At 41.0% G+C, this 12,790-nt stretch overlaps 1 protein-coding gene across 1 annotated transcript in view; it reads right to left on the bottom strand.

Annotated features, from left to right (window-relative positions):
- Positions 1-12,790, bottom strand: part of TINAG (tubulointerstitial nephritis antigen) — a 122,540-nt gene that overhangs the window by 24,871 nt on the left and 84,879 nt on the right. The window contains exon 9 of the mRNA XM_075200902.1: positions 7,151-7,277. Within this exon, the coding sequence (XP_075057003.1) occupies positions 7,151-7,277 (127 nt within the window). The remainder of the gene's footprint in view (positions 1-7,150; positions 7,278-12,790) is intronic.

The following is a 12,790-nucleotide window of genomic DNA, read 5'->3' as shown; positions in this document are numbered from 1 at the left end:
GTAGAATGGAGGGGGCGGTAGCCAGATTGGAGAGGGTCAAGGAGGGAATTGTCCACGAGGTGCCTGGTTAGGCGGCTGCAGACAATCCGCTCAAGTAATTTGAAGGCATAGGGGAGAAGAGAGATAGGGCGATAATTAGCAAGAGAGGTGGGGGTCAAGATTGGGTTTTTTGAGGATAGGAGAGATAAGAGCGTGTTTAAAAGAGGAGGGTACTACACCAGAGGAGAGTGATAGGTTGAAAAGGTGTGCTAGGTAAGAGCAGGCCGTTGGAGAGAGAGAGCGAAGGAGGTGGGAGGGGATGGGATCGAGAGGCAGGTAGAGGATGGAGAGGAAAGAATAAGGGAGCGAACTTCTTCACCGGTTGTAGGGCTGAAAGAGCACCACAGTTGGTTGATGGGGGAGGTGAAGCGATGAGGGTAGCGGGAGAAGGGGAGGAGGAGATGTTCAGTCTAATGGCCTCAATTTTGGAAGAGAAGAAAGTGGCGAAGTCAGAAGCGGAGAGGGAAGGCGGAACAGAGGGGGGGGAGAGGAGGGAGCTGAAGGTGGCAAAGAGCCTGCAGGGATTGGAGGACTGAGAACAAATGAGGGACTTAAAGAAGGATTGTTTAGCGAGGGAGAGGGCAGAGGAGAAAGAAGAGAGTATGAATTTAAAGTGGAGGAAGTCAGCCAGAGAGCGAGATTTCCTCCAGAGGCGTTCAGCAGTGCGAGAGCATCTTTGGAGGAAGCGGGTGAGTTTTGAGTGCCAGGGTTTGGGAATAATGCGGCGTCGGCGGATAGAAGAGGCCGAGGCAACTGCGTCCAGGGCAGTGGTGAGGGAGTGATTGTAGAGAGAGGAGGCCTGGTCGGGACAGGTCAGGGAGGGAAAGGGTGAAAGGAGAGTTTCGAGAGAGGAGGAGAAGGAGGTGGAGTCAATAGCATCCAGGTTACGTCTAGTGAGGGAGGCATTGGGCGAGGCAGGAGCAGTGGAGGAGAAAGAGTGATGGAGAGGAGGTGGTGGTCAGATAGTGGGAAGGGAGAGTTGGAGAAGTCAGAGAGATCACAGAGATGAGAGAAGAGAAGGTCAAGGGAGTGACCAAGACAGTGGGTGGGGGAAGAGGTCCACTGAGTAAGGCCTAGGGAGGAGGAAAGGGCGAGAAGTTTAATGGTGGCGGGGTCAGAACAGTTGTCAATAGGGATATTAAAGTCGCCAAGTATAATGGAGTGAAGGTCAGAGGAAAGGTAGTGGGGGAGCCAGGCAGCGTAGTTGTCAAGGAAAAGGGAGGAGGGGCCTGGGGGACGGTAGATGATGGAGACACGGAGGTGGATGGGGAAAAGAGACGGATAGAGTGTACTTCAAAGGAGGAGAAGGAGAAGGTAAAGTAGGAATGACACGAAAAGTGCAGTTAGGGGATAGGAGGAGTCCCACTCCGCCTCCTGGACGCTCGTCTGGTCTGGTGGAATGGGTGAAGGAGAGGCCCCCGTAGGAGAGAGCGGCGGGTGAAACGATATCAGAAGAAGTAAGCCAGGTTTCAGTGATGGCAAGAAGATTAAGAGAGTTGGAGATGAAGAGGTCATGGATGGAGGAAAGTTTGTTGCAGATGGACCTGGAGTTCCAGAGGGCACAAGAGAAAGGGAGGGAGGGAAGAGGGGAGATGCGGATGAGATGATCAGGGTTGATGGAGCGAGGGGGAGGGGGAGGGGGAGGGGTGGGGCAGTGAGAGTTGGGCAAGAGAAAGGGGCTAGGGGAGAGGATGGGTATAGGAAAGGAGCGGGGCGGCATGGTGAGAGACAGGGGGGACTGGGAATGAGAGAAGGGGCAAGAAGATTGTAAGGCCAATTAGCGCCGAGGTGAAGGCAGCAACGGGGGGCCAGAAGTGGGCCAGAGTGGTCGAGTTAGATATGGGCTGACAAAGCAGAGTAAAACAAGAACAAAGGAAGGACTGCAGAGAACAATGAAGTGGAGCAGGAACAAAAGGCAGTGGCAAACACAGTTTAAAGTGCCGTAAAGATAAAATAAAATGGAGATAAATTAATTAAAGTGCAAATATAATTAAGGTAAAATACACTAAAGATCTCCCTCTCACTAAAGATAAAATAAAATGGAGCTTAATTAATTAAAGTGCAAATACAATTAAGGTAAAGTACAGATAAAATAAAATGAAGATAAATTAATTAAAGTGCAAATACAATTAAGGTAGAATACACTACAATAAGATAAAATTAAATTGAAGTAAAATAAGTTAAAAGAACTTAAGGTAAATTTAAAATGAAAAATAAGGTAAAGTACACTACAATAATATAAAATTAAATTGAAGAAAAATAAGTTAAAAGAACTTAAGGTAAATTTTAAAATGAAAAACACATGGTAATAAATGTAATGGATGGCCGCAGAGAGCCTATACCAGGAGGAACAGGAGAGTCCAGGGAGTCCAGAGATCAGGATAGTCCACAGGTAGTCGCGGGAGCAGACCGGAGGGACCAGAGTTCAGGAACAGGTGTGGAGTTACGGTGGGTCACGGAGACAGTCCAAGGAACAGGTGAGGCAGGAGTTCCTGAGGGTTGCAGGGCAGGGGAGGCCCAGGGTCCAGGTGGGAGTTGGCAGCAGATGTCCAGGGAAGCAGACCAGGCGGCTGGAGACCGGGCTGCGGGAGACCAGAAGCAGGAGATCAGGCGGCTGGAGACCAGGCAGCAGATGTCCTGAGGAGAAGGCAGACGGGAGACAAGCAGCAGGGGACACCAGGAGACCGTCCCGAGGAGATGGCAAGCGGGAGACAGGCAGCGGGAGTCCCGAGGAGATGACAGGCGGGAGACCAGGCAGCAGAGGACACCAGGAGACCGTCCCGAGGAGATGGCAGGCGGGAGACAGGCAGCAGGCGTCCCAAGGAGATGGCTGGTGGAAGACCAGGCAGCAGAGGTCACCAAGAGACCGTCCCGAGGAGATGAGGTCGTGAGGAAATGTCAGGCAGAAGGAGCCCTCCTGTGTACCTAGTACCTAGTGTTTTAGTTTTGCAGACCACTCTTTCTGTTAATTTTTATTTGATAATTTTAGCTGGATTATCCAGTAACTACACAGTACCTGGTATAAGTGGATGGGGCACTGCCATGCAAAGTTCCTCCGAATCCCAGCAGTGGGATGTTGTGTATACCGGGAGCCAACTATGTAGCCTTGCTGCATTCTGCAACTGAGGTGCAGTACCAGGTGTGGAGTGAAAAAGGAGTAGTATGCACACAAAATAAAGTCATATTTTTCTCAGCTCTTCAGACTAGAGCATATTCATTGCCTAAGCAGACAGTTGGTGGAGAGTGGAGGATCGCTAGTTAAGACGATGCAACTACTAAGTGTGGTACATTGTGTGCACCTGCAATCAGTGTCAATCAATGGCCTCTGTTTGGTTGAGTATGCAGTACCTGATTCAGTAGGTGTGGAGGCCTTGTGGAGGCCTAATAACATATCCACATTTACATTCAATGGTCATACTTATTGTATAGATAAATTTATTACTTGCCACACGAGCAATGTTATATATCTTATTGAACGTAGCTGTAATAAATTCTATGTAGGCAAGACCTCTCTTCCATTGATGATTAGACTTAGGGAACACGTATACAGTGTACGTAAAGGCCTTGCTACACATCCTTTCTCTAATCATTTTAAAGATAAACATCAATGTAATCCTAGCCATATTGTCCGATTTCATGGTATTCAGAAAGTGGAAAAATCAAAGGAGAAACAAGAACTTACCTCGTAGATTAGCTCAAGCTGAGATGAAATGAATTTTTCTTTTAAAAACACTTGCTCCAGATCAAGGACTGAATTCTGATTTTGAATCAAAATGGTTCTTATAAATGCATCTCATTATTTTATTTTATCAATGCATTACCTGATTGGAGAATATTTTCCTTATTTTTGAGGATCTTTATTCATTGGATTATGAAGATTTCCAAGATCAGGCCCTATTAATATGAATATTTTATTGTTTTATCGTTTATATGTATGAGGTAATTGTACTTTCAGATCATTATTGTGATTTTTGTTATATATTAAGATATATTTGTCTTATTTTGCTACATGAGAAGTTTAATTAAGATTTCTTTAGTCCTAGTCTCGTTTTAGTAATCAGAGAACGTTTCAGACCTCCGGATTCCAAACTTCATTTTGAGTGCCGCATTTTAATTATGTACGTGGTATTAGTTTGCTTTATATATATATATATATATATATATATAGGGCCTGAGTCATCAAGGAGAGCAAAGCATAAAAAAGGAGTAACATTTGCACCTGGGCAAAACCATGTTGCATTGGAGGGGGAGGTAAATTTAAAATGTGGAGACAGATTTATAGTTGGGGTAGGACATGTCCTGGATCAGCTTTAAATTTCGGTGTTATAACAAGCTAGCAAGTATTTGTGTGCTAGATGAAAAAACAGCTAGTATTTAACTTATGTGCAAAATAATAAACTAATTTGCACCCCTTGTATTGTAACATGGTTTGTCCCAGAGAACATTTACTCCTTTTTTGCCTTAATGACTCAGGCCCATAGTATATAAAAAAATAAGGAGCAAGTATGGTGGTTAATATATTGTTACTTATTTTTTATATAATTTGTGTGTCCTGTTAAACTTTTTATTATATTTTATGTAATACGATCTGGTTTTGTCATTGTGTATTGTTGTCGACAAGGTTATTCTGGTGGAGTCCAAGCCTCGTTTTGGAAGTGAGGAGGAAATGACATTAATTGAGACTTCCGGGATTCAAGCCTTACTCTCAGTGCTGCACCTGAACTACGCATGTGATAACTGATCAATATGAGTATATATAGCTGGGAAAAGGACATATCTTTAGCCTTAATAAAGACTCTAGATATAGAGTTGAAACGCATCGGGTATTGGTCCTACTTTTACTACCATGAGAGTCCCACTGGAAGCATTGAAGGAGAGTCTGATCCCCTGTGCTTGTTCTGCCTGTTTTTCATACTGATGTGCTCCTGTTTATCTACTTTCTCCGGTAGGAGTTTTTAATCTATAAATGTTTTAGGATTATCTACCTCTGTACTTCAATTGGATATCTCTCTTGGCTTTATATAAGCTATAAAATAAAATGTTAATACACTAGAATGTGTTTTTTGCCTTTTATATCGTGGAAATATACTGGATGTCATTGAGCCATCATATCCCAGAGGAGAGGAGTTGTTTTTGATTTGCCCTATATCATACTACATCTTGTAAGCATATTTCTTTTGGGGATTAGGTACTATCCCACTGCAAGAAGTTGACTACACATGGGTGATGGATTAAAGGAATCTCCTTTTAGAAGAAACCACATATACTATATTGTTCCTCTTTGAAACTGTTGTAGATGTCATATTTTTGGATTGAACTTCCCTGTTCAATAAGGAATCAGATCCATTCTCTGTGGATTTATGTGAGCCCTTGATACATGCAAATTTCTTTATATTACAGCTGTATTGCAGTTAGATAACTGCTGCTTCAATGCTGCTTCACTACTTCTGAATAAGCAAAATTCAATAGTATATATTATTATCATGGAATATTCATATATGAGAAATATTGGGCATCTCAGCAGCTGGGACATTACAACTCAATAATATACAGTTTATACTATTAATATATGTGGTATTTAAGCGTTTGAGTTCTACATTAAGAATTATATGGTATCTGATGACAAATCAAACTAAATTTATAATGTCTATTTCCTCATTAAATATTACTGACAGCATAATTTTAAAGTATTAGCAGTAAATCATGTCATATCACACTTAATGTATATTCAACACTGGTGACAGGTGTTTGAAGTTAATGTAGTCAACACAGTGTGAATTTTCTGGGAGTCATGCATAACTTCTGAATGAACTATTCAGCCTCTGCCTTTCCTTTGTCATATTATTTTGTATTTGTGTCTTTGAATACTAATAATTATGCTAACAATATAACAATACGCTATATATATATATATATATATATATATATATACAAGTTAACCCGTGCATGATACTCATGCATTCTAGTCAAATCAAGCTACTTAAGGTGTTAAAAAGGTTCTTGTCATGCATTTGGGCCATAGCCCAGGCCTCCTCAGGGGAAGAGCGTTACTTCCCGACGTAAGCCCCCTTTTTTAACGTGGTTATGTCCACATGTCACCACCTCATAATTCTTCTCCATCACCTCATCCTTCATTTTCATCGCCACATCTATCCAGATGTCTATCCAGACACAGGGATCTCTCTCAGCGGTCCTGAGTATCACACTCCTCTCACTCTGTCACCCCTGGCAACCACCAACCACTCCCAACTGTCACTTCTCCTTCAAGAAATATATATATATATTTTTTTAAATCTTTATAAACACTTTTAACAATTAACAAATGAAAAACATCTTAGTATACCAAATTTCAGCCCTTTCTGAATTTTTTTTCCACACACACTAAGAATTTAGTAGGTCAGTGTATAACTCCACCCAGCAGGTGGCGCTGCAGCTTGGTTTTATTTTTTCCACACACACACACACAGACAGACTAACACACGCCACTAGACATTTATATTATATATATATATATATATATATATATATATATATATATATATATAAACACATTTTCTCTGCCTAGATGTTTAATGTAAAAAAATTTAAAGCGTAAAGACCCTGCTTCTTTGTCAGATAATTGTGTGCTTGTATCTACAGTTTCTTTGTAAGTAGAAGATTCAAGTATTGCTTTTCTCTGTATTTTGTTATGCCCTAGGTGTTTTTATTTATAATAAGTATGTTAAAATGTGTATATGTTTATTCAAAGTATCCCCAAATCTGAATAAATGTATGCCAAACCACTCCTTGCAAATGTAAACCATATAAAATATCATTCCTTTTTTGTGTTTTATTCTTAACTAATATATTTTTTGACAGTTGACTTATATTTAATGGACTGAAGTACCCCTTAAATCTGTCTGAGGTATCTCTTGGGTGCACGTGCCACAGGTTGAGTATCTGGACAATACGGTATGCATGATGATTGTGAACTGACATTAATTTGTTTGGGTAGATAGTATTAACTAGATTTAACACAGTGCAAGGTAAACTGGGTCCAGTGGTCCCAAATCTCTCTAGAGTGACTCCTTGAGACTGTCAGTGTGTTACCCCAATAAAACTCTGCACTTACCCAATAATCTTAACAGAATGAGTGCCTCTTATTCCATGTCTGTCATCCGATTCCTTTTGTGCCACACTAGTGTATCTGTAGATCCCAGTTTTATAAAGAAAGAAATCTTCATGCACTGTCATTACAGCTGTAATATAAAGCAAAATAGTAAATTTCTAGCTTTCAACTTTTTAAATTGATAATGTAAAAATCTGTGAACCATATGTAGTCAATAAATAATATTATACAGCAGAGAAAGACCTATCAATATTCTAGAGTAGTCAATGGGGAGTTCAAGGAACTGAGTCTGGATGACTTCAAGGGGAAGTATCTGGTTCCCAAACTGCAGCAATTGGTCATAGAGTAGCAAATTGTAGATGGACTAGAACAGATATTATTGAAAATGTATTTGCATAGTGATATAAAGTAGGAACACCAGTAGACAAATAGGGAAACATCATCAATCACAAACAGAGCGCTGACATGGTTCAGGTAGGATTACCCATAACCGTAATGTACAAATAAACTGCTGTATGTGCCTAAAAGTCAAATGGGTATCAATCAGTTACAGTATACCTGAACATAAAACTCCAATAATGGTAATTCATGAATGTGCAAAAATGTGTCTTCACAGAGTACAGGTATATGCTGATTTGTGATGTGCCTAACTTAGCTCCCATGAATACCAGAACCACATGAGTTTGCACATAAAGATAGCATTGTCTGAAGGGGTACAAAAATCTTTTAATTGGGGGAACTGGGAGGATTTGGGCGCTCCTAGCTAAATACACACACACTTTAATTTTATTTTGTTGCTTTTTAAATCTTAAAAGCCAGATCACGTGATCGCAGGGGAATGATTCCTCCATCCCTGCGATCGCATTCTGGTGCCTGGCTCTCACGGTGACAGCCAGGCTGAAAACATCAGCGCAGAGTAGCGGAGACCAGCGGACTGCAAGACAGTGGGCCCCCAGGTAATTTTGTGTTACACTGTTTCTCATGGGGAGGGGATGCGCTCACCGGGGGGAAGGGGGGCCCGTACTGGGCCCCATGATTTCTGATGGCGGCCCTGTATGTGGGAATGGCAACTATTGGCCTATCCGAACAGTCTGTTTTACATATTTCTTACACTTCACTAATAGAACATATAAATATATTATTAATATACATTCCATATTTATATAAATGAGTCTTGGAGACCACCTCTGCTGCAAGTCTTGGGCAGTCTGTACCCCAAGGTTGGACGAAGCTTCTGCCGGGGGACTGATTCTTCAACCCTCCCCATAAATAGATACAAAACTCCTGGTTGGATTCAGAAGCTCTGCTCTTGGCTACTGATAAATGCTCTGCCAATCGAGAAGTGCCTAGTACTAGTCTTTGAAGTTATTGGTGTCAGTGCAGGCCACCTTTGTCAATTTACATTTAAAAATGTCTAACTCTATTCATTCCTACCACTGTCCGTGCAATGAACTCTCCCTGTTACTGTAGCTTCACTGTCTATGATGTATGCCCTGTAACACTCAAAATGTGTTGTGTGCATAGACTTTAAAGTTTTGTAGTATGGGTGCAGGCATCTTTCATCTATCAAAATTATCATTTATCTATATATAGCAACTTATGTAGCACTTTACATTTGGGTATCTTCTAGTCTAAATATCTACTGATGCCTCTGTCCATTTAATGACCTCTGATCAGGGCCGCCATCAGGGGGGTACGGCCAGTACTGCTGTAAGGGGCCCGGACAGACTAGGGGGCCCGGACAGACCTCTCCGTCTGTCCAGACTCCCTGGACTGTCCGGACCCCGCAGTCACTGACCGTACCTCACATTTTTTTTTTACTTACCTTCTCCGCGATGCTGCAGCTCTGCTTCCCAGACTCTGATAGGCTGGGAGCGCGGTGCGTGGTGACTTCATCACCGCGCACCACACTCCCAGTGTATCAGTGACCGGGAGGCAGAGCTGCAGCATCGCTGAGGAGAAGGTAAGTAAATAAGCTCTTATTTTGTTTGAGGTGGGAGAGGGAGAGCCCGGGGGACCATAACTGTGGAGGGAGGGGGGAGAGGGAGAGCCTGGGGGACCATAATTGTGGATGGGGGGAGGGGGGAGGACAAGGAGAGCCTGGGAACCTGATCTGTGGAGAGAGAGGGGGGACCTGATCTGTGGAGAGAGAGGGGGGACCTTAACTGTGAAGGGGAGAGGGGGACCTTAATTGTGGAAGGGGGGTTGAGGGGGACCTTAATTGTGAAAGGGGGGTTGAGGGGGACCTTAATTATGGAGGGGGGAGAGGGAGAGGGGGACCTTAACTGTGATTGTGGGGGGGAGAGGGGGACATTTACTTTGGAGGGAGGGGAATATTTACTGTGATGAGGGAGTGGTGGGAATGTACTGTGATGAGGGATAGGGGGTGCATGTATGGCGAAGATGGAGGGGTGCATATGTATGGGGAACGGGGCACATGTATGGGGAGAGGGGGCCCTGCCAGATTAATTAGTACTGGACCAAGGGGGGGGCTGCCAGATTAATTAGTACTGGGCCCCACAGTTTCTGATGGCAACCCTGCCTCTGATTGTTACTGCCTCTTCACTGATGCATGCTGTCTAACGTTCCAAATTTAGAGTGTGCATAGCATTTCAACATTTTTATCTCTTTCACCTTACGCTAATTTTTGTTGTTGTTTGATTTATCTAATGGGCTTGCTTCAGTTGGTGGCATGGCAGACACCATTTTTTTGCAGCTGCTGCAATGTTCTATATGCTGTTGCTGAATGTCTAAAATGCCCAGAAAAAACCCTTACACACAAACACACAGTTTTAAATATAGATGTCACTGATTGACCCTTTGCAAAATTGACAAGCATTATAAAATATATATTTTTTTAGACTATATAGTATTATTTTGTGGTGTGCAGCTGTTTTGATCCTCACACGCAAACACACAGTTTTATTCCGAAATAATTCAGATGTTACTGTCCCACATTCTGTTACTAGAAAACCTTTATATTTTAAAAGAAATCTGCTGCTAATAGTCACATAGCAAACGCACACTGTGTTCCTCCACTAAATATTCTACTTAGTGCAGAATGATATCGAACTCAGTCTATATACTAGTACTATTATATTAATTGCATTAATAACGACCAGTAGCTACTAGTAAGTCTATACTCTATAAAAGATTGAAATTAAAAGAAATCAATCAGCAAACTATTTTAAGTGACCGATCTTTATAGGATTACGTTACAGTAATCACAGGATTCTATTGCTTTCTATGTCCCTCTTCCACCCTGAACGCTAAATTTAGAGCAGAGCACTGCAACTAACCTCCTCCCTACACATTGCTTGTTCTAAAAGGACACCTGAGAAAACAAGGGATGAATAGATATATATATATATATATATATATATATATATATATATATATATATATATATATATATATTTATTTATATATATATATATAATATAAAAGCCTAGTGGCATGTGTTAGTCTGTGTGTGTGTGTGTGTGTGTGTGTGTGTGTGTGTGTGTGTGTGGGGAAAAAAAAACCAAGCTGCAGCGCCACCTGCTGGGTGGAGTTATACACTGACCTACTAAATTCTTAGTGTGTGTGTGGAAAAAAAACTCAGAAAGGGCTGAAATTTGGTATACTAAGATGTTTTTAATTTGTTAATTTAATTTGTTAATTGTTAAAAGTGTTTATAAAGATTTAAAAAAAATATATATATATATATTTATTGAAGGAGAAGTAACAGTTGGGAGTGGTTGGTGGTTGCCAGGGGTGTCAGTGGGCAGTGGTTGGTGGTTGCCGGGGGTGACAGGGAGAGAGGAGTGTGATACTCAGGACCGCTGAGAGAGATCCCTGTGTCTGGATAGACATCTGGATAGATGTGGCGATAAAGATGAAGGATGAGGTGATGGAGAAAAATGATGAGGTGGTGACATGTGGACAAAACCACGTTATAAAAGGGCGCTTGCGTCTGGAAGTAATGCTCTTCCCCTGAGGAGGCCTGGGCTATGCCCAAATACATGACAAGAACCTTTTTAGCACCTTAAGTAGCTTGATTTGACTAGAATGCATGAGTATCATGCACGGGTTAACTTGTATATATATATACATTAAGAACGCCTTACTAGTTTTTATAGTGTGCCTTCAAATAAACCTCACAGATGAATTTGGCACTTTAACAAATAACTTTTTTATTATCATTTTAATTTACTTCTTGATTAGAAATACATTTACATTCTATTTTTCTGTTCATCATTTTGTATACTTTTAATATATCTTGATTTTGTGTTAGTTATCATCTATGTGAGTATATAAGTATAACACTAAACCTACTAAAATTATTTGAAAATGTAAGACAGTAATATACGTGTGGCAATTTCACTCATGTTGAAGCCAAGAGTTATGTGGTTTCTATACATGTAATCATACTGGTTTTTTTTGGCTGAATCTAAGTTCTTTTGTTGGATAGAAGCTCTCTCTGTTCTATTTGGTTTGAGAGCCCTTTCTGTTTGTTTGCACCATTTTAAGTTTTTGTACATCACAATTTCTCCACTGTAATAGTAAGGTAAGGCACAGTTTTAAGTGTTGTCCTGAGAGAAAGTCTGTATACTAAATGCCCTGAGTGCAGGGTCTTCTGACAATCTCTGTCGATGGCCATCATACAGTCCATGAAATTTGAGTGTTTCTTTTTTGGGCTTTTAGATATTTAACAATTATACAGCCAAATTATGTATAAAGTGAGGTATTTCCACTGTTATTATTTAATGCTTATGTTAGCTACAGTATACCACTTATAATGGTTAATATTTTCATGATTCAATACAGACAAAGTATAAGACATGGCATTTATCATTAGTTCCTTGCTACATATTGATGTTCTGAAACATCATAACTGGCAGTGCCCACTGAGGATTAATATGTATATATGTCATAATGTAGAAGAGGGATCGCGCTCCCGCACAACCTTTCACTTCTGGACCTTATGAACTGGCAGATTATCAACTGGGTCAAAAATATTTTGTTCAATTCTGATTCAGCCTGTGCAAAAGTTATGATTGCTGCTTACAATGTACAATGAAGAATCGCTGGACAGCTTCTACATCGTGTGGGAAATTTCCAGTATCATTCACATTTCATCATCATCATCATCATCATTTATTTATATAGCGCCACTAATTCTGCAGCGCTGTACAGAGAAATCGTTCACATCAGTCCCTGCCCCATTGGATCTTACAGGCTAAATTCCCTAACATATACACACAGACAGAGAGAGAGAGACTAGGGTCAATTTATGTATAATACATAAAATTGACATTTGATATGACTTATGGACATCCTCTTTGTTGGCTGATCTGGATCTTTGCTGGGATGGTTGAATCAGCTATCCTATCCTGGAAATTACTAAATGAGCTATGCTGACATAGATCTAAATAGTTACTGTTTTTAGTCACAAGTAGATCCTCTTTGCCTTGAATCTGTGAAAAAAAGAGACCTCTGATTCCTAAAAGTTTTTCTAGGTTGTCCCTTCCTCCTCAAAAAATATGAAAAATAGGACAATAGCCTGTTTGACCCTGTGCCAATGAGATATAATACCTACTAAAAAAAAGTTACATATTTTTAAACATTTTACTAGAGGAAACCCTGTGTGTCTTGGAAACA

Source organism: Mixophyes fleayi, chromosome 3 (genome assembly GCF_038048845.1).
Source record: "Mixophyes fleayi isolate aMixFle1 chromosome 3, aMixFle1.hap1, whole genome shotgun sequence".
NCBI classification, from domain to species: Eukaryota; Metazoa; Chordata; class Amphibia; order Anura; family Limnodynastidae; genus Mixophyes; species Mixophyes fleayi.
This window is presented reverse-complemented; position numbering and strand designations above follow the sequence as displayed.